The sequence below is a fragment of the Fusarium subglutinans genome (genome assembly GCF_013396075.1).
Source record: "Fusarium subglutinans strain NRRL 66333 chromosome Unknown NRRL66333_c0000018, whole genome shotgun sequence".
Classification (NCBI taxonomy): domain Eukaryota; kingdom Fungi; phylum Ascomycota; class Sordariomycetes; order Hypocreales; family Nectriaceae; genus Fusarium; species Fusarium subglutinans.
Window position 1 is genome coordinate 207,971 of NW_023502081.1, and position 23,431 is coordinate 231,401.

At 46.8% G+C, this 23,431-nt stretch overlaps 6 protein-coding genes across 6 annotated transcripts; 3 read left to right on the forward strand and 3 right to left on the reverse strand.

Moving 5' to 3' along the window:
* Nucleotides 1-78: 78 nt before the first annotated feature.
* FSUBG_2078 (hippurate hydrolase) lies at nt 79-5,857 on the forward strand (the record flags this gene model as incomplete). The annotated part of the gene is made up of 12 exons (XM_036679813.1): nt 79-1,370; nt 1,939-2,121; nt 2,172-2,897; nt 2,948-3,283; nt 3,422-3,639; nt 3,687-3,766; nt 4,165-4,293; nt 4,368-4,999; nt 5,058-5,130; nt 5,257-5,396; nt 5,720-5,755; nt 5,806-5,857. The coding sequence occupies 12 exons, from the start codon at nt 79-81 to the stop codon at nt 5,855-5,857; spliced, it is 3,897 nt and encodes a 1,298-aa protein (XP_036542354.1).
* Nucleotides 5,858-6,365: 508 nt separating this feature from the next.
* FSUBG_2079 (uncharacterized protein) lies at nt 6,366-7,189 on the reverse strand (the record flags this gene model as incomplete). The annotated part of the gene is made up of 2 exons (XM_036679814.1): nt 6,366-7,063; nt 7,114-7,189. The coding sequence occupies 2 exons, from the start codon at nt 7,187-7,189 to the stop codon at nt 6,366-6,368; spliced, it is 774 nt and encodes a 257-aa protein (XP_036542355.1).
* A 747-nt stretch (nt 7,190-7,936) lies between these two features.
* FSUBG_2080 (variant-surface-glyco phospholipase C) lies at nt 7,937-9,326 on the forward strand (the record flags this gene model as incomplete). Its single annotated transcript, XM_036679816.1, has 2 exons — nt 7,937-8,051; nt 8,101-9,326. 2 exons carry the CDS (start codon nt 7,937-7,939, stop codon nt 9,324-9,326), a joined length of 1,341 nt encoding a protein of 446 aa, XP_036542356.1.
* A 290-nt stretch (nt 9,327-9,616) lies between these two features.
* Nucleotides 9,617-15,286, forward strand: FSUBG_2081 (amidase; the record flags this gene model as incomplete). The annotated part of the gene is made up of 10 exons (XM_036679817.1): nt 9,617-9,672; nt 9,764-9,808; nt 9,863-10,482; nt 10,534-11,640; nt 11,985-12,428; nt 12,476-12,639; nt 12,690-12,960; nt 13,973-14,455; nt 14,510-14,518; nt 14,592-15,286. The coding sequence occupies 10 exons, from the start codon at nt 9,617-9,619 to the stop codon at nt 15,284-15,286; spliced, it is 3,894 nt and encodes a 1,297-aa protein (XP_036542357.1).
* A 2,156-nt stretch (nt 15,287-17,442) lies between these two features.
* On the reverse strand, nt 17,443-20,010 carry FSUBG_2082 (o-acetyltransferase CAS1; the record flags this gene model as incomplete). Its single annotated transcript, XM_036679818.1, has 3 exons — nt 17,443-17,462; nt 17,504-19,616; nt 19,672-20,010. The coding sequence occupies 3 exons, from the start codon at nt 20,008-20,010 to the stop codon at nt 17,443-17,445; spliced, it is 2,472 nt and encodes an 823-aa protein (XP_036542358.1).
* Nucleotides 20,011-20,653: 643 nt separating this feature from the next.
* On the reverse strand, nt 20,654-22,002 carry FSUBG_2083 (Exostosin-2; the record flags this gene model as incomplete). Its single annotated transcript, XM_036679819.1, has 3 exons — nt 20,654-20,679; nt 21,046-21,590; nt 21,650-22,002. The coding sequence occupies 3 exons, from the start codon at nt 22,000-22,002 to the stop codon at nt 20,654-20,656; spliced, it is 924 nt and encodes a 307-aa protein (XP_036542359.1).
* Nucleotides 22,003-23,431: the final 1,429 nt, after the last annotated feature.

Sequence of the window (23,431 nt, forward strand, 5' to 3'; positions counted from 1 at the left end):
GAATAATCCACCACCTCCACACTATCTGACTCCCTTATTCCTCTTACCCTCACTCCTGTAACGATTTCTATTGCAAAAATGTCACAATCAATTCTGTCAGACTTAGTACATCAGCATCGACCCGACCTTCAACCGTTGGAGGAGTTGTACAAGCATCTTCATCGCAACCCTGAGCTCTCCAACCAAGAAGTCGAAACAGCTGCTACCATCGCCAAAAGACTCGAAGAAACTGGCCCCGAAGATCTCGTCATTAAACCTCACATTGGTGGTCATGGCTTAGCTGCCGTTCTCCGCAATGGCGATGGCCCCACTGTCCTACTTCGTGCAGACATTGATGCTCTACCAGTCGAGGAGACTACAGGCCTCCAGTATGCAAGCACCAAGCGAATGATCCATGCTGCAAGTGGAGTTGAGAAACCTGTTATGCACGCTTGCGGCCACGACATGCACATCGTGACTTTGCTGGGTGCCGCGGCGACTCTTTTCTCGTCCCGGGAATCCTGGGCTGGAACTTTGGTGCTGGCATTTCAACCAGCTGAAGAGCGAGGTACTGGCGCGCAAGCTATGGTGGACGACGGTCTTTACACCAAACATGATGTTCCTGTTCCAGATTTCGTTCTAGGAGCACATGTGAGACCTTTACGTGCTGGTACAATCGGTACACGAAGAGGACTTGTTGCCACGAGCGCGGATAACTACAAGGTCACCATCCACGGCAAAGGTTCACACGCGAGTATGCCTCATACAGCCATTGATCCCATCGCCATTTCAGCGAACGCTATTCTCAAATTGCAAACGCTTGTCAGTCGGGAGGTTGACCCAGCTGAGTCGAGCGTGATTACTGTCACGAGTATCCACGCTGGCGATGCTGAGAACGTCATTGCCGACTCGGCCGTTCTTGGCGTCGACACTCGATCTACTACGGTCGCGACCCGCGAGCATCTTTTGAAGCGTATAAAAACAGTAATCGAAGCAGAGTGCTCGTGCGCCAACGTCCTCAAAAGTCCAGAGTTTGAGCAAACCCGAGCTTTTCCTCTGACGATCAACGACGAAAGTGTCACTATAAGAGTTGAGGAGACATTTGCGGTGCACTTTGGCGAAGGGTCTGGGAAATATGATAGAAACATGCCGAAACTGGCTTTTAGTGAGGACTTTTCGATCTTGGCTACTGCTGTTGATAAGCCGTATTGCTTCTTTACTTATGGGTGTGTTGATGGAGAGGTTTGGGATAAGGCTGAGAAGGAGGGGACTGTGGCACAGAGTATTGCTGCCAATCATTCTTCCAAGTTTGCTCCAGTCATTCATCCGACGCTCAAGACTGGGTTGGATGGGTACGCATTGGGTGCCCTCACATTTTTAGTTAAGGGACAGTAAGTCACAAACCAGTTGAGTTAGAACGCAGGATTTATGCCTACCGTGTAGTTAGCTAGGCAAGGCCGTTTAACTGAAACAAGCTGAATTTTCACTTATATGAGTATTTCCAGTCTACTGTCCAGAAATGATGCACGATACAGAGATCCCGATATTATACAGATTCTTGACAGATCATACTGTGTATAGGTTAGCCAAACTCAATTGGTTTCCATCCAATGACATCGGTGAGATGGCCGAGTTGGTTATGGCGCCAGGTTAAGGTTAACCTTAACACCAATTCCTGGTGGAGCACCTGGTGGAGCAATCCTCCGGGTTCGAGTCCCAGTCTCATCAGAGTTAACTTTTTGATCTTTGTAAAGGTATTCAACCTCACAAGTACGCTCTTTTCTGGTCAAAATGTCTTTTTTGTTCCATCTGGAGCAACAGCTTTTTATTGGCAACTTGCGGACGCTGTCAATACTCAGTTACACCCCCTACAAGGTAAAACACCACACAACCAATCAGAATACAGAATTCGAGACCCTAAGCAATTTAAGTTCACCTAACTCTGTCACGTAAGGACAGTAGGGACACAAGACGCGTCAAGAAGATTCACACCACACATCACCAGACGCTCTCTATTTCTTTGTTTCTCAAGATGCCATCAAGAGCTCGTAGTTATCGAAGAGCTCTAGCGCCTTGTTCGCGATGTCTCGACCGCAAGACAACGTGCAATCAGGGCCTCCCGTACTGTTCGCGATGCGCCAAGTAAGTCATGCAACGCGTAGCCTCGTTGACCAACACTACTGACACTACAGAAACCCTGCTTGCTGCAAATACGAGATATGCGGGTCTTCGGAGACAAGGACTTCAACTCACATTATTAGAGTCATGGGCTCAACCACTTCTTTTGAAAGATTGAAGGACGATGACTCTGAGCCACCAATGTCGACGAGGCCCCTTTTCCAGTTGGGCCCTTGCGGCTGGGACTTGACAGAGCATGGTCAAGCTGAGTTGATGCAGGCCATATTTGCTGAACGCTATCTCACGTACCCCGAACCAGTATCCGAGGATAGGCTGATGAACACTGTTGACATCATCTTGCGGGAACGCGGCTGCACCCTTGAGACTCTTCTCGAAGACGAAGTGTTTGAGTCATTCCCACTGGTGCGGTCCGATTACTTGGGCAGTTATGCATACGAGGACAGAGGCCTCTCAAGGCCAGGATTGATTCTTGCTATACTGCTAGTTACGACGCTGCCCTGCAATCATACGGCGTGCTTAAAGACAAAGAGGCTGTATTTGACCGTCCTCGCTATGTTGCCCATACTGCAATCACAATTATCCCGTAGTAATGGGGTTATACGGATACAGGCTCTTGTTGCTGTCTATGAGTACGGTCACGGATTATACGATCAATCGCATCTCAACCTCAATTCAGCCATATGTATGGCGTCACGAATTGAGCTGGACTCCATCGGTCTGGACTCTCTCGGTCTGAAACTTGCTCTGGAGTTGAGGTTATCTCTCATGTTGTTGGACTGGTAAGTCTATTCTCCCTTGCGTAGAGAGGGAGTGGCTGACGATGTGATAGCATGCTTGCCTTGTCAACACACGATAGAGATGAAGGTTGGCTCCCTCTCATTTGCCACCCGGGACATACGATGGCAAGAGCTGTGGAAGATTACCTTCCGCTGCTCAGAACTCCCGAGGGGACCCCAAGACCTGGTGACACTGTTCAGAGTGCCCTGTCCATGCACCAAACCGTATCGATATCTGGATTCGTCCTGCAGCATATCCATGACTCGAAGCGGAGCCCTCGGGTTTCTAGACATGAGTGTGATACCATCTACGCACAAACTCTTCGGATGGTGGAAGTTGCACTGAAGGATAAAACGACAGATATGCACCACTCCGTTTTATTATCCAGGTTTGATGTCCTCTTACTCCACAGCGCCCGTGTACAAGCTAACACTCACAGCTGCTTATTTCTACATCACGCTCACATTTCTACATCATGTCAACCTGGGAAGCTACTTGAACCTGATCAATGGCTGGCTTCCCATAGTTCTCGCAAATCGACGTGGAGACTCCTCAAAGACGTCTTGTGCTCCTATTCTGACGATGAGCACGACGACCTACATATGGAATCACTTATCTCTCTTATGCCCAGCATGAATAGTCTGTGCATCATAGTAAATGATCCGGAGGATGACTCGACCATTGAAGAAATCGCTGAAGTGATGCCGTATATCAAGTATGCTGCCAAGAGGTGGACAGCCATCAGTAAGTATTATCTAGGCGCGGAATTAGCGTGAGTTGACCTCTTTCAGGACCCTTTGCGAATCGAATTGCTCGCAGTGCTGGATTGGATGCTCATTTCAGGATCAAATATGACGCGTTTGGAGAACATGTATTGATTGATTGATACTTAAAGCTGATGATGTCTCAGCGAGAGTTATCAAGGCAACACATTTTTGGCGAACAATCATATTTGTAATTTTGCGTAGCGTATTACATTTCACCTTCTGTCCTAGATCTGAACTTTCAATCAATCATCTCTCTCAATGACTTTATAGATGTAGTTTATCATATTTTCTGCCTTATTGAGCTCTTCTTGGGGGTGGTGCGGATAAACATCTTTTGGATATCTGCACAACCGGCTGTGCGGATAACAGTCACTGATGACATAAGTAAATTATTGCACCGGGCCCGGTGCATGTACTAACAACTAATTTAACAACAAAATAAAAAACAAAACGCGCTCGAGCCATCATTCCTACTTATTTTGGCACCCTACTCAAAGCCCAGCGTGATGAGCAGCTCAACCATGGCATCGCGATTCCGAGACGACGGAAAGGCCTCACTATCATGCACGCGTTGCATCAATCGCAAGCAAAGATGCGACCGAGCGCTGCCATGCTGCTCGCGATGCGCGTCGTAAGCTATACGCGCTACCACGGTCTGGTGAAATGCTAACTGTGGCTAGGAACCCAGCCTTATGCGAGTATCAGCATCCAGCAGACCCATTGGCTTCGGCTGTTGAGAAAGATAACTCACAGCCGTCATCCACGGACTGTTACCTCTCTTTGGGCACCTGCGGCTGGGACTTGACGAAACATGGCCAATCTCAACTGATGGAGGCTATGTTGGCGTATGATACCGATGATTCCATTGCGACGGCCCGGCTAGTAGATGGTGTCGGGGCAGTCTTTCGTGATCGGGGTTGCACGCTACTGGAGCTCCTTGAAGATCCCGTTTTTGAGGCATTCTTTCTCGTGGAGCATCTTCACACAACTGGGTGTTTGCATCGTTCTCAGTTTGACAAATTCTCATGGCCAATCTTACATCTAGCCGTTCTCCTTGTCGCTTCACCACCTTGCGATCACAAGGCGTGCTCACAGACCAAGCGGCTCTATGTCACTGTCAAGGCCTTGTCTGCGCTTATGCAACTTCGCCTTCCAAACCATGCTGAGCTTGTGCAGACTCAGGGTCTTATTGCGCTATACGAATGTGGGCACGGGATGCTTGAGCTCGCACATGTGACTCTTAACTCGGCCTTCACAATGGCGGCGAGGCTGGATGTTGACCTCTCGAACATACTAGCATCTCTTGAGTGGAGATTGTCTCTTATGCTCCTAGATATGTAAGCTCCACCAAAGGTATATACGCGATTGCTTGTCAAAAAGCTAACAATATGACAGCTTGGTAGCCTTGCAAACGCTTCATAGGAAGCACAACTGGATCCCTCTCGCATGCCCCCCTGGCCACGATATGGTAAGGGCTATTAGACATCACTTTACTGTCTTAAAAAATCCAAACGGGACCCCGAGACCTGAAAGCGCTATCCAGCGCGTTTCGGACCTTGGTAGCATTGTGTTCCAATGTGGACGCGTCCTACAGCACGTTCAAGACTCGAAACGCGACCCTCGAACTGCAAACCCACATTGTGAATTAATGGACGAGATTGAAAGTTTCATTCCTCCCTTTGACGAGTACCCGAAACACCTAGATCTGGATCAGTCCTTCGAACTGTCGACGAGGTAAGGCTAAAGCGCATACTCTTCTCCCAATCTTCACATATTTACCTATGCTGGTAGTTGTCTCCATGCCCACATGATGGAGATAATTGACTCATGTCGGCCCAATCGCGTCTTCCCAGGTACATACCGAGCTTTCGAGCGCCAGTGTAGGGCAAGGGTTGTTACTTGTGCACGATTTAGCTTTGCTACTAATTCCGGGGAAGATGAGAACCAAAAACAGTTCTCACTAGTAAGATTGATATGCATGCTACATGGTGTATTAGCTACTCTCAAGGGATGTTCTCATGATATTTATGATGAAAGGATTGCTTCCTTGATACCAGAAATGAGGAGGAGAAGCAGGAGATGGCCAGCTGCGGGTGAGTATTTTGCGTCGTCAGGCCAGATCTGAGGAACTAACTGCTTTCAGAAGAATATGTCAATCAGATTTGCCACGAACTTCAGCAAAGGCAGCGGTCTGAGGATTGACCATGCACACTTGGTATCATTTTCTTTGTCAAAAGACTGTATATTTGTTACCTGTTTGAGGTATTCTCCCTGCTGACACGGGATCAGCCCAAGATTCTTGTCATTATCCCCTGCCACCATAGTCGAAAGTGAAGATTATCAAGCAAAACTCATGGCCACGTTGAAGACTTGCGTTATGGGCCGTGAGCTGTTGGAGGCTGCTGTAGTTGGCTTTTGACCGTCAGAAATTCACCAAAAGCGTAAAAGATGGACTAGCTGGAGTTTTGAATAATTACCTTGAAGTCAGGGGCTTTGCATTTGATTTCTTATCCACTCCTTTTATCACAAATTCCATTGTTTTGGAAAGCATGGAGGGGGACTATGCTGCGTCGAGGACTGCAAGGTGTTCTGTTTATATATACAGGAGAATAATAATATCATTTTACTTTTCTAGCTAAAACTAGAATTTATGACAAGGCTCTTGTTTTCAATCACCATACCGCTATAGCCTTGGTTCTATGTTCATTCGGGGAGGATCACATCAATAGCAGAGTAACCCGCCCCGTTAAAGTCGGCGGGACCAAAATAGCCGTTCTGAGAACCGTCCACATAGAACTGAGAGAATGCGGTCCCGCTGTTAGGTCGCGTACAAGCTCCACTCGAGCTGCATGATCCGTTCGGCGCAGTGCAAGAAAGCGTGCCGCTGGCCGCTCGGGTGCACTGCAAGGGAGCATTCTGGAAGTTATCAAAGGGGCACAGGACAAGCGGCCCAAGAACGCCAGAAGGCTTGTAGTTCAGGCATAGGTAGTTGTTGTTGGTGCCTGTCGCGAGCTGGCCGTTGGCGGCGAGGGTGAAGATCAGGGTTTGGGTCGAGCCGGATGTTGCGAAGGATAGGGGGATGAAGCGTGAGTCGACGCCCTGGAGGGTGAGGCCGGCGACGGGTCCGGTGCCTACGAGGGAGCCAGGTGTGAGCGATGGGCCTGCGGTGGTTGTAGTGGAAGCCTCCTCAGAGGTCGTGGAAGCAGCATCAGTGGTAGTAGTAGAAACGGCCTCGGTCGATGTAGTTTCAGCCTCGGCGGTAGAAGTCGTCAAGATCTCGCTTGAGTCGGTGCTCAAGGTCTCCGTCGCAGAGGTCAGCGACTCGATGGCAGAGGTCTCAGAGGCAGCAGAAACGGCGGCAGTAGACGATTCGGCAACCGAAGTTGCAGTCGTGGTAGTACCTAATGTAATATGTCAGAATCGCAGAGTCGTCTTGCATTCGAATACTCACGAGCAGGTTTGCAAACTCCAGCTTCAACAACCATATCAACCGCGAAAAGGGCCAACGCAAAAGATAAGACACGCATTATGATAGCTGAGCGACTGTTAACGAGAGACAGACAGCTTGGGTGGGACAGAACAGAGGACAATGCCAGAAAGTACTTAATCCAGGGAGATCTTGACAATGGAGTTCTTCGACGCAGAAGAAAGACAAGACCAACGACATAAGTCACACCCGCAATAATAAATCTACTATTGGCGAATCGCATCTAGGCTAATTGAGATCACGTATGGTACACAGTAAAACCCGATGGATTTCTATACCAAGTAAAATGATAGTTGGCTACCCTAAAGCTGTGAGCCAGATGCGTTATTTGCAGTTCAGACTTGTGGCTGAGAGCTTAAATCATGCCCATGAACTTAGTTCACTACCCTATACTCCTTCATTTGGCAGTTTCTGAGAACACCATCTCAAAGGCATTTCAGCAATGAAGGATACTCACAAACCAGAGTCGAATTTCCTAGGAGAGTATTTGCCTTGGCGATCTCCTCTTCCCCACGTATCTCGGTAACGCCATTGACGCCTCAAGATCTCTCCCGTCAAATAACGCAAAGCACTGAAGCGTAAGTTGCCGGTGGCTGAGTCCCCAAGATCTCCAATGGACGTGGCCTCCGAGAAATGCCAAGAGGTTTTCAGCTGGGCACTAGTGAGCTGAAACAACAAGGGTCTAGACCCAGAAAATGTTGAGGACATACAAATAGTCAGATTACTCCGCTTTGATCATCCCTAGACATCTTCAAACTATCTACTGCCATCGAAATACACAGACAAAATGGGTGAGGGCGGCTATCTCAATCTTGTCAACGGTACGCCGTACAAATGGAAGCGGACCCAGCAGAATAGCTACCAGATGGAGGCGTGGAGATTCCCGGAGTGGATCGATGCAGGTAAATCGACCGGACTTGAGACATAAATTGAGATCTGACCATATCTTAGGCAAAGTTCCCAGCACATACGTTGAGTTTGATCATGGCGCTTTTAAGAATCGTGGTGATACCAGTGGATCCGTCACATACAGCTTAGAGGGCACCAAGGCGACCTTTTCAATCCACGTTCGCGATAAGCCCGCAAACATCTGGATTCAGCTCGACGGCCTGGAGGCGCTGAACAACCCTCGCGGCTCAAAGATCGAATTGGGATGGGAGCACGATGAGTGCGTCACGTTTGTACTCTCTGGAAAGGAGGGAAACTTCCACTCTTCGAACCCGCCTACGGATTGGATGCAGAAGAACAGAAATACCCTGGGTCATCGACCTTTGTCGCAGATTTGCATGTTGGGTACCCACGACTCGGGTATGTCGACTGTGTCTCACTGCGATGTACCCGGTGGTGTCATTGACCCGTACGTTCTATGCCAGTCTGTCTCTGTTCTGGGACAGCTTGCGCATGGTGCTCGATATTTCGATCTTCGTCCTCAGTACTCAGGTGGCCATTTGTGGACTGGCCATTACACCGGCAAGGTTGGCGGTCGAGGCGAATCGATTTCCGACATCATTTCAGGCGTCAATGAATTCACCAAGAAGAACGGCGAACTGATCATCCTGAACTTTTCGCACTCTCTTCAAACCGATACCGACGAATGGCGAGAGTTCACCAAGCAGGAATGGCACAATCTCATGAAAGAGCTTCTCAAACTGAACCACCTGTTCATTGTCGAAGACAAGAATAAGGCCAAGAACCTGACTCAGCTCAAGCTCGACGATTTCATCGGCAACGGCAAGGCAGCAGTCGTTTGCGTCATGGAGCAGTGGGATCTCGACATTGGTGACTATGCGCACAAGGGATTCTACAAGTACGAAGCGATGAACGTTCGCAACGAGTACTCTAACAAAGACGACGCTGTCGTCATGGTTAATGACCAGCTGGAGAAGATGAAGGGTCACATGTCCGCCAAGGATAAGCGTCTTTTCCTGCTTTCTTGGACGCTGACTCAACAAGCACCTCAATGGGATGGCGATGTCGTCACTTTCGTCAAGGTTGCACCAAGGTCGTTGAAGCCAATTAAGAAGCTGGCTTATACCTGCAACAAAGAGCTCTTCACGCGACTTCTGCCTGAAGTCAGTGATAAATCGTTCCCCAATGTTGTATACATTGATTACTTGGATAATCAGGATTATGCAGCTTTGGTCGTTGCCATCAACGACAAGGTGTTCAATAATTAAGTGGTTGGGTGCTGGTGGCTGCCTATATTAAGCCTACGTTTCAATAGCAAATCCCGCTTTGAGCCTCTGATACAACTCACCCCCAATCCTCGACATGTAATTCGCCAGTCGTATCCTCCTTGCAGATCAGATCACGCGTTCCGAGACTCCGAAGTACGTAGATCCATGACTAACACCGCTAAATCATAAACCGGTCTCCGCGGTGGCCGCCCGATCCGAGAGTTTAAATTCCCCGAATTCCTGCATAAACTTCAAACCTACCTATTTTCTCATCGTCATCATTCTTCAATATGAGTAATTTCAATAATGAGAGGCGGTTTTTTAACTATCCTGAGCCTCAGGAGGGGTAAGCATGGCATTGCGTGATGGACGAATCATGTGCTGACGTTTTGTGCTTATCGCAGACCTCATGTGCCGTATGCTATTGAACGGAACAGGAATCCTGTCTTGAGAGGACCTTTTCTCGTTGCTGCTGCTTTTTTGTAAGTGTTTTATTATCAATACTATGAGACGTTTTTGGGTTGCTGATGGTGCAGAATGGAATGGATTCGGTTCATTCGTGAGACCGCCTGGGCAAATGCGGGTTTCGCTTCGCTCCGGAAGATCCGGACTTATCTTGAGCATTTCGAGCCTCGCTACGACCCAACTGTTGTGCCGATCGCGCTCTCTGAGGCTGAGGCTAAAGAACGCGGTGAGAGGGTTCAGATTTCGGCTTTGCAACAGGCAAATAATTCCCAGACATTAAATCCGTCGAAATTCTACTCGGCAGCTGATTATCGAGCTCTGTATCTTTCTGGGGAGCTTACCCCGGTTGATGTTGCCAAGGCAATTCTGCCCCTCGTTGAAACTGATGGCCCAACACCTGGCCGTCACGCTCAAGGCTGGAGAGAGCTCAATGTTGAGCGTATCATGAGAGCCGCTGAAGCTTCCACGGAACGCTATAAGAACAAGCAACCCCTCGGTCCTCTCGATGGCGTTCCCTCTGCTATCAAAGACGACTATGATTTAGACGGCTACTCAACAACTCTCGGCTCTCCAAGAGATTACACCGAAACCCCCAAGGATGGGGAATCAACTACAAGCTGGATCGTACGAAAACTCGAAGAAGCAGGTGTTGTCATCATCGGCAAGCTCGCCATGCACGAGTTCGGACTAGGTAAGCCCCGTATTCTTATTCTTATTTCTCAAATCGACTGACGCTTATCAGATACGACCGGCAACAACCCCAATCAAGGAACGCCGCGTAACCCCTTCAATTCAGGCTATTATACGGGTGGAAGCTCATCTGGTCCTGCGTACGCTGTCAGTTCTGGACTTATCCCCCTCGCTTTGGGAAGTGATGGCGGTGGCAGTATTCGCATTCCGGGTTCGTTCTGCTCGGTGTTTGGATTGAAGCCTACTCATAACAGACTTGCTTCTTGGCCTGGTGCGAATCACTCACCGACATGTGCTGTTCAGGGACCTTTGGCTGTTGATATGCAGTCGTTGGCAGCTGCGTACGAAGCCATCGCTGAGCCTCATCCCTCGACGCAATTTCCACCATTGGCCCTGCAACCTTCACCGCCTGTAACGAAAGTCCTCGGAATCTTCGATGCATGGATCTCACGCGCTACACCGAGTGTCCAGTCATTGGTTCGTGGGCTTGTTGAGTCTTTGGCCGCTAAACATGGATACACTCTCGTCCCGATTGAAATTCCGTTCCCTGCTGAGGGTCAGATGGCGCATGCACTGACTGTTCTGACTGATGCTTCGACATTGCTTTATGATACGAAGGGGTTGACGCCTGCTAACAAGATTCTTCTTGCGCTGGGAAGGACTACGCCTTCGACGGATTATCTGCTGGCTCAGAAGTTGAGAGGAATGTTGATGCAGCATCTTTCGTATCTTTGGAAGACATACCCCGGCATGCTTATCATCACCCCCACTACTGCTTGTGCTGGTGCGCCTATCCGCGGTGGAAAGTCCGAGTTATCTTACGGCGTGAACGACGGAAACTATACACTTCAAAGCATGGAATATGTCTGGCTCGCTAACTTCTGCGGTCTTCCCGCCATAACCGTTCCAGCAGGCTATGTCGTTCCCGAAGGAAGAAAAGGCGCTGGCGAAGTTGCTGATAGAGATACGGAGGGCAAAATTCCTGTCGGACTCATGGCGACGGGAGAGTGGTGCAGCGAAGATGCGCTCTTGCAGTTTGGTTTCGACGCAGAAGCTGCTGGACAGGACCTTCGAAGCAAGCCGCCGAATTGGGAGGATGTGATTGAGAGGGCTAAGGATGAGGCTAAGATGAGTAGAGGACCACGCCGTGGAGTTGGGAGTGAGTAGGTGTTACTAGCAGAATTAGAGAGAGTATGAGTAAGCTTGTTGAAGGGGAGGGGAGGGGAAATAGGAGGATATATCCTAGATGATTTATAGAGTTTATTCTTTTGTCGCACTAGTAAATTTATAAATAAGCCATGTCTTGTAGGATTCCGCAGCTTCCTTCTTTGGAAGGATCCTCGGAACCTTGCATATCTCCGCACCTTTCAGTCAGCTCACGTGTTTTGAGGCGTTTATTATCCTTCACTGATCCTGCTAATCAACAACCTACATCAAAACCACATTAAAACTCAAGAGTCATCATTCAATCCATTCTCTGAGTTTTGCTATTAAAGATGGCAGAACAGAAGAACAAAGATGACGGAGCTGTCAGCGTCTCTCAGTATCCCATCCGCGAACTCACCAGCTCAGAAGAAGATATCCAACAAGCATGGCAGCTGTGGCAAACCATCTTCCCGGACTGGCCTATCGAGCAGGTTCGGTTCGCAGGGCTTCTTTTTGGCATAAAGGGCCAGCACTGGATTCACGAGCATGGATTCTGTCTGTCATACTATTCCAAGAGCGGGAACTCTGGGCATATCGCTGCCATCGGAGTCTTAGCCGAATACCGTCGTAAAGGACTCGGTAACGCACTCCTAGAGAACGGAAAGGCTGGTTTGAAAGATGCGGCGAAGGTTGCAGGTCAGGAGTTGAAGTCCGTGGCGATGGGTTCCATCTTCCCGAGGTTTTGGTACCGAGTGCCAACCAGTCTCTCACCCGAAGCAAAAGAGTTCCTTTCTCACAGAGGTCAGTGATCCATTCAAAGTAACCACGGTCAAATACTAACTACCTAGGCTCATATGAAGCCACTGATACTGTCCGAGACCTTTTCAAGGACATCCAGGCCGAAATTGTACCGCCTGAAATAATGGAGCGAGTCTCAAAAATAAATATCAAGTTCACTCCATGGTCACCGGAACTGTACGAAGAATGCATGGCTAAACAAAATGAGTTGTTCGTAAGTAGTAGTATTTGCGGCATTTACTTTATTAAGCTAACGTCATCCAGACCTGGGGCGGGATCTACGAAGCCCTCGCAGCACGAGGTCAACACCACGAAGTCATGGTCGCCATTGACCCCGACACCAATAAGCAGATTGGCTGGACTCTCATGTGCTCTTTCGGATCCTCAGTCGGCGATGCTTTCGCATTTATTCCTCTCCTTCCTTCTGGAGAAAAGACTGGTCTCATCGCTGCGGTCGGAGTTGATGAGGCGGCCAGAGGGAAAGGTGTTGGGCTAGCACTCGTTGTTAAAGCGATGGAGAACCTGAAAGAGAGAGGTATGCAGGGGATTCTCATTGATGCTGTTGCTATACGGGGGTTCTATGAGAAACTAGGCTTTGAGACGAAGTGGGAGTATGAGGCGTGCAATTTTGATCTGGCTAAATTAGATGCCGAGGCCTGATCTATACCTCCGATTCCAGGAGAGTAGATTGGATAACAAAATACTAGGAGATAAAACTTACATTTATTTCCATACCTAGAACTTTGTTCTTACTGCGTTAAGAGAAGCTGCTACTAAAAGAGAGGCTGAGGACTCAGGTGGTAGGTTGGACAAGGGACTGTATAGGCAGAGGTGCCTATTGATGGGACCGTTGCTGGTGCCTCAGCTGTAGGACTAAACCTAGCATACCCCTTGGGGGGGGGAAAGAATACTCAGGACCTTAATCGTAAATGACAAAAAGACTTAGGTAACTTAAGATAGATTTAGGTTAACTTTACTAAATTTAAGATATCTTTTGCTGAGTTCATTTTTAATACCTTATATCCAGGCCTGAATTTTCTTGCCCCCCGAGGACCCCTCCCGCGTTACAGGACGTGGCGTTTGTATCCTTGTCTATCGACCGTCGTGATTGGACGTGAGAGGATCTAGCGCATGGTCGTGCAGTCCAGGGCTGATTGTGGCTGTAGGTCATTGGATGGGAAAGACATGAAATCAGCCTCTGAAAGAAATGCAGTTACATCGGTAGGCGCTTCTCTGCTGTACGCTCAGGTCGAGGAAGGCGCAGCCTGTCAGCCTGGTGCGGCTGACTTTCTTTGCATGCTTTTCAACCCTTTCTTATTTTTTCAGCCTGAGTTTCCCCTCCCAGGCAATTTCTTCCTTCATCAATTTCCTCGCCGTTCCAATGCCTAGCAATGACCGTAACAACCAGCCTAATATAGGCCCTTTTACAGCAAGACAAGTTTACGATAATCTCCCTCTACTTCCCGGTTCCCAGTGCATACGAGTGCTTGATGTTCACCAGAGTGATCCAGCTGATAGTGATCGGCTAACTGGCACATTACGCACAGTTGATCTGCGGACTCTACCCAAGTTCACTGCGCTTTCGTATGTTTGGGGCGAAGGTTCCCACCACAAGATTGCCTGCAACGGTTGCGATATCAACATCACACAATCCTGTTATGAGGCATTGACGTCGCTTCGAGAATGCTTCCGGTCATTGACAACATGGGTTGATGCAATCTGCATGAACCAGGAGGATGCCAGCGAGAAGGAGCAACAAATTGTCTTGATGGGCAGTATCTACACATTGGCCGAAACCGTTTATGTTTGGCTGGGTATCGGTAATACGAAAACCGATCAGGCTGCCAAGTATATCGACGCCATCTCGCAATTTCGCTTGTTCCCTTCTGAAGTTCCGCAAAGCCCTCGTAGCAATACTCAGCGTTCCCTTTCTCTTTTCGGACGTTGTATTGAAATTGGTCGATACACATTGCCCCTTGCTTTTCGAAACTTGTGCATTGAACCCCTTATTGCCGAGCGATACCAAAGAGGTACATTCCTTTGGTACCTTCATGCCATGCCATATGCAAGATTAAAATATACAGATCGAATCGGTAAGTCCACCTTCTTTGAAGCATCTTCCTTGAGTATGCGTGTGACATCATGTTCGAAAACTGACCCTGGCAGAAAGATTGTCCAACCTTCCATTTGCCAGCCAGGATGTAATTAATGCTCTCCCGGATCAAGCCTGGCTTTCTCGCGCTTGGACATTTCAGGAAATGACTCTCGCAACAAACCCCGTTCTTGTTTGTGGAAGAAAGGGCATTCCCTGGCTGGTCATGCATCAAGCCCTTACTTTCATCGAGCATTCGGCAACGCAGGCATTGACTGATCCCGTCAAGGGTATAGTCAGCGAGATTCAGCGACGAGTACACGATGAAGTGTCCCGCTCCGACTCGTTCAAAAAATGGCAGGCTCTATTCGATGTCTGGCAGACCATTCCTCGTCATTCTAGGCGGAGTAGCTACTTGAACAGTGATGTGCAGGATAGCAGGTGTTCAGTCCATGACTGCGTTCTGGCTTTAGAAACAGCTAAGATTCTCAGATTCAAACGTTTTGTTCGGTTGAGCCTGGGGATTGGCCATGGAGTAGTGGCTTTCATGATCCTCTTCCTCACGCTTTTTATGTTTGGTTTTTGGTTCTTGTTCTTCTTGGCCTTCCTGCCAATCCCTATTTTGTATTTCACAGATAACTTGACGAAGTGCTCTTTCGACTGCATACAGGGTACTAAGGCTCGAATGTACAGTCTGATCTGCCATCCTGGTCTCCAACCGCAGAACTACCTTGTTGCCCTTGCACAAGCTATCAGAGACCGTGATTAGAAATGGCCGCATGACCGAGTATATGCGATTGATAGCGTACTGCGGCGGCTCGGCGCACACCCGCCTACCCCTGATTATCACAAGCCACTTGGCCAAGTTTATCGCGATGCCTTCGTCAGTTTGATGGAATGGAATCCCACTCTGATTACTCTGCTCGTTGATTGCGGCTCTCGTCTCCCGGATGCTCCCAGCTGGGTTCCTGACTGGAGCCAAAAGAACAAGAGTTGGCTGCCCGACTCCTATATCTATCATGGTGTTGAAAAGCGGCCATTGACTGACCAAGATTTCTACCTGTCGGTTTCTGGAAACATGCTATCTGTAAAGGCCGCATCTCTGGGCATTTCATGTTACTGCCTAACGCTAGAAAAAGGCGAAGATGGCGAACTCACGAGCAATGAAATGACAAATAATGGGAAGCTTGTTAGCAACGTGCAGCTTATGGCCGAATGGGCTTTACGTATCAGAAAGGATACACTCGTTTCCACGCTGCATGAATCTATACCATGGACGATCATGCTCACACTAACTGGCCGGTCTGTACCTCGCTCTGAGGTTACCTCAGAACAAGAAGACACTTTCAGACGAATGTTTGAGATAATAAAAAAACTTGGGATCGAGGTGGATCGCGTACCAGGAGATACTGCAGCCGCTGCAACAAGGGCATTGGGGGCCATCTGCCAGAGTGAAGGCTGCAGCAAGCTTTTCCTTGATACTTGCAATAAAATAGCGGGAAGGCGAGGCTTGCTTGTTTCAGACAATGGCTTGATTGGATCAGGTCCAATTTCAATAAGAAAAGGAGACACTATTGCCCTAATCAAAGGTATTTCGGTTCCAATGGCCCTGCGGAAGATCGAGGAGGACTACCAGGTGCTTGGGCCCGTGTTTATTGACGGATTTATGGGACTTCCCACTGAGGATCTACAAAGGATGAATCTTGGGTGGGAGGTTGTTAGACTTGTGTAAATGGATGATACTATCTCCTCAAGAGCTTGGAGAGTGCTGTGGTTGTGAACAAGACTAGTTGAGGTTGCGTGTATTTGGTCATCACAGCTATTAATCCAAGTATGTAATTGAACTTTGTCAGCAATAGCGATGGATTTAGGAAGAGGAAGGCCCTTCTATGGACTTGGGTATACTTGGGTATACTACCTTCTGTTCAAATCTGCTTGAGATAACGTCTTTCTTCCCCATTTATGGTTTCGCTCCTGACGGACGTGGTAGGGTGAGAGCAATAACGCCATTACGGCTCTAACCTTTAGAATTATTGAAGGCAGCGGCGCTATAAATGGCGACTTTTTTAAGGTTTTAATAAATAAGGATAGCTAGTTAATATTTAATCCTAACTACTAGAAATCCTGATAACTTACCAGAATATATATTACTAAGCCTAGCACGGGATAATTGAAAGATAAGGACGGCAGATACTATCTATAGCTACGTATAAAGGTATAGCCACGCCGGCTCTTGTCGTATGGTCATGAACACTCCCAGCTCCAACCCGGCAACTAAATACGTGGACCTAGGCCATCAGTGGCAACCTCTTGTGTACAGTTCCTCAGACCATATGCACCATGGCTTTTCTTGATCCTACCAGAACCCCCACGTGTGAGACTTCGACTAGCCACTAAGCAATGATTACTTGTACTACCTGTTCTTCGGCGGCTAATACATCTATCTTGGCAAGGATGCCGCGAATAATTACCTATGGGATAACTGCGGTCTATAAGGTTAAGCTTTCAGGCTGCGAACACAAACAATGAATGAGCCGCTAATAATACTCATACGTTTGACGTTATTGTTCAAGACCGATGAGCCATTGACCCAGGTAAAATGGTGAGCGATATACAGTTTTTATTTTTATGCTGTACTTGATGAATCAGCGATCAATAATCTATACAACACTATCGAAAGCTCTACCCAAATCAAAGACTCGCAAAAAGTGTAATGTTTCGTCAAATCAAACCCGGCTTGTACACTTACATACTCGGAGTTGATCAGTAAGAGCTTTTATTAAGTATTTAAGTTAAAAAGTCTATTTAAAAGATTAATTAGTTTAACTATATATTTTGCTTATTAATATTATGTCTTACCTACCCGATTTAAGAGGCTAAATAAACCAAGGATAATTATAACTCCTAATAGAGTATTTATGTCCGCTATAAGCAGAGGTTAATACCTAGCTAGTTGAAGTTGAATAGAATATAAGGGTTAACTTACTTAGGTGTTTTAAAATGGACTGGATAGTGCTGAACTGTTTTGTATTTGCGTCTGTCAACAGTCCAGTACAACCATCTGTCGCTTCAGCAACTGCATAGCTGATATAGAGGTATGTTAGCAGTAGAATAACAAGGTCACGCCAACGGCCCATAAAGAGGCCATTATTTCGTGTGAAGTTATCTAGAAGAAGAAGACCGCTTCCATCTCCAGCCAGCAAGATATGAAAATGGAAGGCGTAGAGTTCTAAAGAGTATCTCCCAAGCCAGACAGCAGCGGCCGAGTTGTAGTTTCGCAGAGTCGTTGTCGCATTCCGAAGCGCGATAATACTCATGATGGGTATGATTGATACAGAAGGATAAAGAGATGTAAACGCACTCCTATCTTCCAGACGGGCATAGAAGTAAGAGTATCCTAGAAGTCCTGCCATCGATGGAATGATAGCATTTCTGTAATCTGTGTACCAAGTGCTACTGTGTCTGACGTGTTGGCGAATCACGCCTGCAAACATGCCAATGAATGGAACGACACCGTCGGCAACCGCCTGGGAAATGAATGCATCGTGATCCCACTTGCCACTGAAAACGAGCTGTTGAAGCTTGAACAGCCCTCTGCAAACCGGAGTGAAGTTGAGTATCACTGTTACTATAATAAACGATGCTGTGATCTTGCCGATAACTATTTCGCTGCGATCATTAAGGCGACGATAGGGAGCAAGTGTAGCGTATGTGATCAGAAACCAGAAGCTGATAAAGGCCGGGAGAAAATAAAACATATAGTTTGTGCCCATGGTGTAAGAGAGAGTGCAGCTTAGAAGGTTGAGGCGTAAGAGTGTTACAGCGATATAGCGAAACGAAAAGTCCTTCTCGACGAGAAAATATACCGTATAGCTGTAACTGCTCTGAAAGACGTAGATAGAAATAAGTAGACGGTTCAGAATCTCCACTGGGCTGTTGAGTGGAGCACCAGTCCAGTGATAGATGAGAAGGGTAAAAAGCATCCACCCTTTCCACTCATCGATTTGATCCTTGCTCAGGATGTTTGTGTCTTCCGCCAGATTACTGTTGGATAATAGTGGAAAACAAGGAGCTATATGAGGCTTGGTCTTGCGGACTGTGACCAAGGCTATAATGAGGCAGATGCAGGCAAGAATTCGGACTTCCTGAGGCGTAAACTCTTTGTTACCTTTGGCTAAGATCTGCGTGCGATCTGCCAAGTAGCAGTAAAGCAGAGCGACAGCAAATGTGGCGACTGTTGTACTGGGTTGCATCCACCGCTTTGTCGTTGTAGGTATAGAGATATTAAGAAGCTGCATAACAGTCCAGAAAGTCATATACACAAAAGTGCTCCAAAGCATAATAGAATGGGCCCATGAGCGTTGGCCGTAATCGGTACAGCAGGTTCGTGTAAATGGATGACCAATCTTTCTATCGAGTTTGGCATTGCATCGAAGATTAAGGAGAATATTGGCTTTCATTTCGGCCACCGAATCAATGACATGCATCCCCGTCTCTGTTATATCAACCATAGTTTCGGGCTGTTGATAAGAGAGTGCGGGAAAGGATCGAAGTAGCCGAAGGTGATGCTTGTCTTCCTGGCTATACAGGTACTCGTTGAGGGCTTCTAGCTCACCTCTCTGATATCCTTTCGCTGCCTTTCGCCATTTAGGAAGTAGATCGTAATCGGGGGGTTTGGCAGGGGCAATGAATACTTCATCACCTATACCTTGAGCATCCATCGGAGCTGTTCCAAAGTCGGGTAGGTTTTCGAGGTGAAGGATCTGTGTGATATTGTCCAAGGCGCTTTTGAAGCTGGGATACGAGACATGGTTAAATTGCCTCAGAGCAAACCACGCTCCAGCGCCCAAAAGAACAAGACCAGGAACCTCATCATGTGTTTCTGAGTATAGACCATGGTTCTCTTGATTCCAATGCTGTAGCCTCTCCTCATGCAGACCATGCTTTTTCTTACTGAAAACCTCAAGTTGGCTGGCAAAGGCAGAGGTCTCAAGATAGGGGTTCCAGATGCTTCTCAACTCCACACCGTTCAGGTTGAATATGTAGTTACTCGGGAGATCAGTGTTCTCACGAAGCTCTACTGCCATTTTGCGATCCAGCTAGCATTTGTCAATTAGAAAGTGATGATGCAAACACCTGCATGAGATAACTTACAAGTCGTGCCATTGCCCAGTAAACTTGCCTAACTGTCGAGTCGCCGGAAAAAAGGAGTGGGCGATCACCCATGCATTGCTTTATATCATCTGGCGTATAGTGATGCAGCATGCAACCCTCGGGCTGCCAGTTGGTAAATGGTGCCCGAGAGCCATTCTCATTCGGAGTATTTATCCAACTGCCATAGCGTCCGTTGCTTCCCAGTAGCGGCTGGCAACGATACGGATCGTCAGAAGGGAGCAGGGTGTTGAAAGCAAATAAAGTGAAGAGCAAAACAGAGAAAGTAGTAAGGAGTATTCTCGATATGATAGGGTCAGACGGCGAAAATTGAGTTATCATTTTGTTACTTTTGCTCCGTAGTCTAATGAATCCTTGTTGTGATAAATGGAGTATTCTCGATGTAAGGTTAAGATAATGCCCAGACCTATAAAGGAATCATCTGGAATGGGGCAAAGTCACATTAGCAATGACTAATGGCAGGGAAAAGGGGAGCAGGGTTAGTGGCTGTTATAATATTAAGACATCCATGCAGACAGGGGGCGGGATAACCTAAAATATAATATAATTATTTACTAACCTTTATTTAATTAAGTATCTGGTTCACCCTTGTAACTTAAATAATAGTACGCTTAAAGAATATAAATAGAAAAAAAAATATATAATTTTATATAGTTAATAGCTAAGAAGATTTATAAAGATATAAAAATACTAAAGAGAGTAAAGAAAAAGAATTTCAATTTGTTAATCTTAATAGTAAAAGGTTCTAAGCCTTTCCTGAATTTGCATTTTTGCAGAGCCTCCCTAAGTAAGGTTTTACCAAGTTTAATATTAGCTCTTAGCTATAAGTCTTAGCTAATAAGACACATGTAGCTCATAACTTAGACATTTTACTACAATGTCTAACATATTAGCCACCGAAGCCCCTTACAGACCTTTAACAGGAATGCCAGCAATTACTAATAAATATAGCTATGTATTATGACTAAATGTCGGTATGCTTTACTTGTCCTTTAAGATTTTATATAATGTAAAGTTTAGTTTTTGAATATTAACTATTAAGCAGTAGGAATAGTAGCCATTAGCTTTTATATACTATCTAGAAAACTTTAGCTCATATGCCAACCCCAATAAGTCTAGAAATAAAGAAATAGATATAAATTTATAAAGGTTTTACTTAGATAGAAACAACCCCTCTTCTTAAATAGATATCAACCTCTTGAAGCGGATTGTAAGTAAACATTTTGTTAAACTCTCTCAGACAGCGATGTCTCAACTGAATATCTCCAGGCCTAGTACTGATGCCCTGCTGGACAGCTTGGTGATCAAGCCCTTCCAGGCCCAAGATCTGAAGTGGTCCCTCACAAGTCAACATACTCGCGACATAGTTAAGGGCAATATCCTCACAGTTAGACTTAGAATCGACGTATTCCCGCAAGCTCTCCATTAGTGAATCATTTGACCAGTAGTATTCCAAAAATGATAGGTGCGTAAAAGCTAGAGCTGTGAGAGCCATATGATACTTGTTGGGCCTTTCGCTGCAGAGGCTATACATGGCTTCATCATGCTCGTTGTTGTACCAGCAGCCCGCAAAAGGGCCCGTGAGACGACTCATACCCGATCTCCTCCACTGATGGAATGCCCAGTCAATATCAGTGTGATTAAAATTCCAGTCGTCGTTACAGAGGAGGATACCCTGAGTCATATATCCAGGATCTGGTAAGAACTTTTGATTGAGACTGTTTTGTTTGGAGACCCTGAACCTAACAGGAACATAGTTGTTGCCCACGAAGTCCTTCGGTGGTGGTGACTTGTTATCGTTCCAGACAACGACAATTTCGTATAGGGAGGACGTATTGTAAGCGGTGAGATGATCGAGGGTATACTTCAACTGGTCGCGTCTATACGCTTGAACCGTGATCCTTTGTTTTTTTGTCAGCCAAGGCGAGTATACTTCATGCCATGATTGACTGGAACATACGTAAACATGTCATCCAACAGTTGTCCCGTCTTTTCGACAGCTGCATTCCAAATAGTCATGTTGGCAACCTCATCTTTTGCACCACACACGTTTTTCGCTTCGTGAAAGCTCGAATACTCGCGAAGCGATGACCAATCGCTCCTGGCGTTGTCGTTGCCACTCAATGTCGAGTAGTCAAATCCATACATGGAGGCGAATACCATGCAGGCGATAAAGCTCGCAACGGATGCAATGAGGAGGCTCCATTTCTTTTGTAAGCAAAATGCCACGTGCCGGCTGCTAGGTGATTGCTCTGAAGAGTCGTAGATGGGCATCGGCGTCATCTCACTGGACTGTCGATTTGAGTTCGGCATCTTTCAGATGGTAGGCAAGAGCTGATACCTATTCAAGCACAAATCTGCGTGGTTATGCGTTATGGACAATGGCCAGGTAAAGTATACTGTAAGAATAAAGGGAGGAGATTAGATGTAATATTCTACGCCAAATAATAGTTCACTCCGCGCTGTGGGCATTATGTAATGTCTTACTATCCCTTTTGATTGTCAGCCATATGCCAGGTATTTTAATCTATTTGTCTGCGACAGATAGAAGCCTCATGGATTGGCGATATTCTTGCGTACTTGGTACCTAAGATGCAATGAATACTGCCCTTACATAGACTAGTAAGTGAAACAAGGCTGATTACGGTAGGGAGAATAGCAGCTGAAACAGGACTGGTTACGCTACGGAGGATAGCAAGTGAAACATAGTATCGATCGATCGCTCATCCCTTGCACCGGATGTGATTGATCATTACTCGGTAGTTGCAATGCAGTTTGTCCACATCCCCACTACAATGCCAGTCGTTCTGGCCTATCAATCTGGGGCACTTCGCTTGTAAATACAAGGGAGATTACACTTTTAGCCACAGCTCTCGACTGCAAATAAGACATCTAGCCCATAATGTCTTACTGAATATCACAGTAGGAATTCGGATTTAACCATGATAAGGCCGACGTTTGAAGAGATTTCAGTCCCCTATCAGAGACTGGGAGAAGATACCTCTAGTGCCTTGGTGAAGATAATCTAGCTCAATACCACAAAACCAAGGATCTAGCGAGACAACAGGAAACCAAGATGGCAGTTCGCATAGCGACAAGAACAATCATTTATCCGAATCGTTTTGACCAAACCAGATGACACATATGTCGGTGTTATATTCGGAAAGGTTTGGGCCAACCGGAAGGTCGTGACGCGTTAATGGTGGGATTCAATTGTTAGAAAATACACATCTGGCTCAGTAGAGCGAATGCATGGACACACTGACCTATAATCCCTTGCATTATGGATGATGAACATATTCCGCCGCCGAGTTTCAGATGATCGAGCTGGAATACTGTGCAAATTGAAGAATTTGAGTGATGGCCATAGGTCCACGCTACGCCATTGAAGTCGGCCGACTGGGTAACCGAGACAAAGGACTCTAGACGACAGGTCGAGCTAAGTTCAGTGTGGTAATGAAAGCTCTCAGCCACAAGTCTCAACTGCAAAGAAAACATCTGCGTCACAACTGCCAAAGGAATCAAGATCGGCGTGTTGGAATTCGTTGTCAGCCCGAATTCACCAGTTAAGCAATCTCAATTGCCAGACCCCAGCGAGAAATAGCTTGGCTGTTTATGGCTGCCTCCTACTATTCCTATCCAGGGCAAGTTTATGGAAATTATAAAACCTTCTATGTAAATACTGTTATCTGGCGAGAGTCCTGATAGCCTCTGGAGAATACTGGTTGTAAATAGTAATATA